General features: G+C 58.0%; 1 protein-coding gene across 1 annotated transcript in view; it reads left to right on the plus strand.

Moving 5' to 3' along the window:
* NLGN3 (neuroligin 3) overlaps positions 1 to 4,816 on the plus strand; it is an 18,426-nt gene that overhangs the window by 9,567 nt on the left and 4,043 nt on the right. The window contains exon 4 of the mRNA XM_010187516.1: positions 1,573 to 1,758. Coding sequence (XP_010185818.1) covers positions 1,573 to 1,758 — 186 coding nt within the window. The remainder of the gene's footprint in view (positions 1 to 1,572; positions 1,759 to 4,816) is intronic.

The raw sequence follows: 4,816 nt of genomic DNA on the forward strand, positions 1-4,816 counted from the left end.
AGCCCCCACAGCTGACCAGGCTTGAACTAGCTGTGAAGGGGGCAGTGGGGACGTGGGGCCCAGCAGGATGGGACTGCACTGTGGGTGCTGCCCCTGCTCCCCCAGCCTGGGCCCAGGTGCCCCGTGGCGGTGCCCGCTGCGGGCAGTTGCAGCGTGGTCCGGCTCCTGGCACCGGCCCCCTCAGGCTCATTTACACAGCCTGGCTCGGTAAATATTGGTCTGCGGTTAAATGACTAATAAATGTGTGTACTCAGCATCTCCTCCTGAGAGGGCTTAAAGCGGTGAGCTGCCAGCAGGTACTGCCTAGCTGCCCCTGGGGACCTGCAGCTCCCCCTCCCTGGGCTCCAGCTGCCTCCAAGCTGGCTGAGCTGCCAGGACTCCCTGCAGATGCCCAGCATGGCCTGGCTGTCCACAGAGGGGCTCACTGAAAGGTGCTGCATAGAGGAGGGTGGCAGCCCCATTTTCACGAGCACTGGTGACCTGGTGAGATGGGGACGCTGGGTCAAAAGGCGGTGCAGTCCCCTGCCTGCTCAAGGGGCTGAGACACGGGACATGTCTCTGGAGCTTTGCTGCCTCCTCCTCCACCAGTGTGGAGGTTTGGGGAGAACTCCTCTGCAGCCATCCAGCCTGGCACGGTGCTCTCCCTGGGCAGCAGGGCCGGTACCAGGGGCAGCACATCCCTCTGGTGGCCTTCACACCCTGCTAGTCTCTTGGGGAAGATAGCAGTTACCTGGTAGAAAATAGGCTTCTTAGAAAAAATAAGCCTATTCAAGAGCTTTCAAGATGAAAAGTCAGGCCTTTAAGAAAGGTGCGAATTTAAGACGTAAGTCACAATATGAAATAATGCTGAAGTGGTGCCATCATCATCTCCACTGAGGTGCTGCAGTGTGCCCGGCGAGAGCAGTGCCAGCACCACACCCTGTCTGCCAGAGTGCCTACCTGGATTTTACCTCAGGACCATGTTTTTGGCTTCCTGCTTTGAGTCAAAGCAAATGGGACACTGATAGCTTATCTCGGGTGTTCCCTTTGCTACTGAAAGCATTTCTCAGCATCTTCCTCACTGCAAGCTTTTGTATTTTAAGCTGCAGTGCCTTCCTCTCTGCCCAGCCCACCTCCTTACATCCATAGAGCCTCCTCTGGGCCACGCTAGTCCATGGGAAGCACTGGCTGTGCACACATCCAGCCTGCCTGCGGCCACAGGTGCTTTCTCAGCTTTCCTTGGAGCACGTGTGAGACGCCTTGGCTCTTTGTTAGCACAGGCAGTGGTATGGATAGGACAGGGCTCTGTGCCCATCACCCTGTCACTGCTTGCAGATGGCTGGAGGGTCTCCCCAGGGCTCACAGCTATGCTCGCAGCCTTTCACCCCACTGTGTCGTGCAGGGGGCGGCTGGAACTCAGTGGTGGCCTCGCTCCAGCTTGGAGCTCGCAGGGTTGTCCTGGTAGTGGGGTCTGATGTTGTGCTGCGATAGGGTCCCACAGAAGCTCCCCTAGGCGTGGGGAAGGGGGTGGGTGGTCAGGACAAACCCCCCTCCTGCTTCCTCATCCCTAACCGGGGTCCCCTTGGCCCGCAGGGTTCCTGAGCACAGGGGACCAGGCTGCCAAGGGCAACTATGGGCTGCTGGACCAGATCCAGGCGCTACGCTGGGTCAGCGAGAACATCGCCTTCTTTGGGGGAGATCCGTTGCGGATCACTGTCTTCGGCTCTGGCATCGGTGCCTCCTGCGTCAGCCTGCTCACCCTCTCCCACCACTCTGAAGGTAGGTGCCAGCTGTGCCCGAGGACGCTGCAGTGGTGAGCAAGCACCCAGCTGATGCTCACCTAGGGAAGGGAGCCCACCTGGCTACTGCTGGACACCCTCGCAAAGTCAGGGCTACTCTTTAATTAGTCACTGGCCCAGGGCTGGGGAGCAAAATCTTCTCATCGTGGGCAGGGAGAGGCCAGTGGCAGCACATGGGGGAGCCAGGGAGGGAGCTGGAGCATTCGGGTTTGGGAATTCAGGGGAACCCCTCTGGAGGCAGGAGGGGAGGGTCTGGAGCATCGTGCAGGGCACTGGGAGCACGAATGTTGATGCTGGGAAAGGTGTTCACACTGCAATAGAGGGGAGGCCAAACCCGAGCCTGGGGAGGGATGGAGGGCCCCATCTTGTGAAACTGGAAGAGCTGGAAGTGCTGTGCAAAACACAGGTGGAAGTGATATTATTGATATCAGGATGTTTACTCTAGATAAAGGAAGGAATTATTTGCTCTAAGATTGTGTTGGCATAAGAGCAAGTGCATGTAAACCAACTGTGGAAACATCTACATTGAGCACTGGGGAAAAAAATTGACTCTGGGAGTAAAGATGTTCTCAATAAACTTCATAAAGGAAACCCCAGGAGCAAAGCCTGAACTGGATGTGGCCCACAGATGACCGGCCTGCCAGGCACTTGGTCACAGGGGCTTTCTGTGAGGGTGCAGCCCTCCTCCAGTTGTGTCCCCAAGCGTGGTGCAGGGGAGGAGGGGATGTGTATGGGCAGTGGACATGGGTGTGAGCCTACACCTCAGAGACACACAGAATTGCACTTGAAGTCGTTGCGAAGAGGCGCAGCCCTGCTCAACAGCCTGGGAACTGCACAGGAGCAAAGGAGACCTTCAGAACCTCAGCAGGGCTGAAGGCTTGGCAGAGGGTGGATGGGAGGAGGCGAGTGCTGGCCAGGCTGCTGGCAAAGTTGGGCAGCCTTCCTGTGGCCCTGGGAGCTGCCCATGGACTGATTGCCCTGATACCAAAAGCCGGAATGCTCTCAGCCCAGGCTGCTGCAAAGGCGGCTGCACCAGCACCAGCATCAGCATCACTGTCTGCTTGGCAAGGCTGGACGTGGGGGTCCGCAGGTGCTGGCGTCAGCTGCAGCAAGAGGTGGCAGAGCCTGTGCCCGTGATATGGTGGTGGGATGTCCCAAGCAGGCTCTGGAGCCCACCGGTGCCCCATGGTGTCCCTGTGCCAGTGCCTGTGGCACAGCCAGCATCAACTCCTGTGCAGAGTGCTCCTGCTCTTGGGGTGGCTGCTCCTACTGCGGGGCTCTCCTTGGTGCCCCAAGGAACAGAGCTCTGGGGGATGCTCTGCCCCACAGCCCCAACAGCAGAGACTTGTCTGGACTCGGTGGGCAGTTACTTCCCAAAAGCCAGCAGCTTGGGTGCTCCCACTGTAAGTCTGTGGTCTTCCATGCCTGCTCTGCAGCCTGCAGCCTCTGCCATTGCTGGCACCGGTGCCCTGCCATGTTTGAGTAAAGAAACCAAAAGGCGGGTAAAGCTGAAGCGATGCAGCCATAGCATCACGTATGGAGCTACTGTTGCCCACTCAGGACGTGTCTGTTCCCTTTCCCTGCTGCTGCAGGATGCTCAGCACACCAGAGCTCAGTCCATGCCTCTGCATGAGCGTGTGGTGCCTGAAGTCAGCCCCTTTGTTGTCCTGCTTCCCCCGTGCCAGCTCCTGACCAGGATGCTCCTGAGGCTGCTGCCCTATCCTCTTCAGGTGGCTTGGACAAATATTAATGTGTATTAGACCACAATAAGCTCAAGAACATGGAAAATGTGAGTTAAACCTGCAGAGCCGGTGCTGATGTTGCAATGCCAGGGCAGGGCAGGACCAGGGCTGCCCTCACCACTTTTAGGGCTCCTGGAGTGGGAGTCCCAGCTACCCAGAGCCATGGGGGCAGGCAGCAGCTCCCTAGCCCACAGGAGAGATGCTTTTCATGGCTAAAGCCAGAGGATGCTTTGCTTGTGTTAGATGGTAAATTGAACAGTCTGTGGGAAGGGAGCACAGGTAGATCTTTGCCAACTCATTTCTGAGCAGCAGACAGGGCAGGGGATGCTCTGTGGCTGCAGGGGCCAGGCAGCATGGGCACGGGGCTGAGAAGCCTCCTACAGGCTGAAGGACCCTACAGAAAGAAGGGTTTTCTCTGCCCCTACTGCATGTGAAAGGCCAGGGAAGGGACACTGGGTATAATGACTTCACGATGCTTCTTAGGGTGCTCCACTCCATCGTGAGAGTGCCTGGGAAGCAGGCAGGAATCACAGGGAGGTGCAATCAGTCCAGGAGTCTCTCCTCCAGGATTGGGTGCTGCTAGCAGGGCAACTCCAAGGCTACAGACTGGTTTTGGTGGCCAGATGGTGACACCTCTTTGAAAGCAGAACAATGTGCTTGGCTGCCCAGGTGGCCCCCAACTGCTAATATGGCCCTGGGATGGAGGGAGCAGCGTGGAGAGAAGCTGGGGATGGATTGGAGGGGCTGCTCCCTGGCTTTCCAGCCACAAAACATACTGTCGGGCCAGGATAGCACTTTTCAGGTGACATTAGGCTTCCTGCCACTAAACCCTGCACCTCTGTGTGTGCCACATCCTTTGCTGCTCCGTCCAGCCCCAAAGCCTGTGGTGTGGTCCTCCCTGCATCATGGCAGTGCCAGGCACCTGGCACCCTCTCTGCTGTGGCAGGGGAGCTGCTGCTGGCTGTAAATGCCATGAGGCAGGAGGGGAGCACTCGGTGCTGCAGCCAGTTTTGCCCCGAAGCGAATGGCCATAAAATGACCTCAAATAAAACCCTGTGCCGGAGCACTGGTCTCCCCAGGGACAGGGCAGCTGGCTCTAGAGCAGTGGGGGAGCTGTGCTGAGACGCAGCTTGCAGACCAGGCGGGTTTGTTTTTATCGCATCAAAATAAAGCTCATAGTGATCAAGAGCTATTAATGACGGTGCTAATTTGTGCCTGCTCTGCCAGGTGCTGGAGGAGGCAGACGCTGGAGGCTGGTGCAGCGGACGCCGGGTCTGGGTGGGCGGGGGGACGGGG

This window comes from Mesitornis unicolor, unplaced genomic scaffold (assembly GCF_000695765.1).
Source record: "Mesitornis unicolor isolate BGI_N332 unplaced genomic scaffold, ASM69576v1 scaffold36826, whole genome shotgun sequence".
In the NCBI taxonomy this organism is placed as follows: Eukaryota; Metazoa; Chordata; class Aves; order Mesitornithiformes; family Mesitornithidae; genus Mesitornis; species Mesitornis unicolor.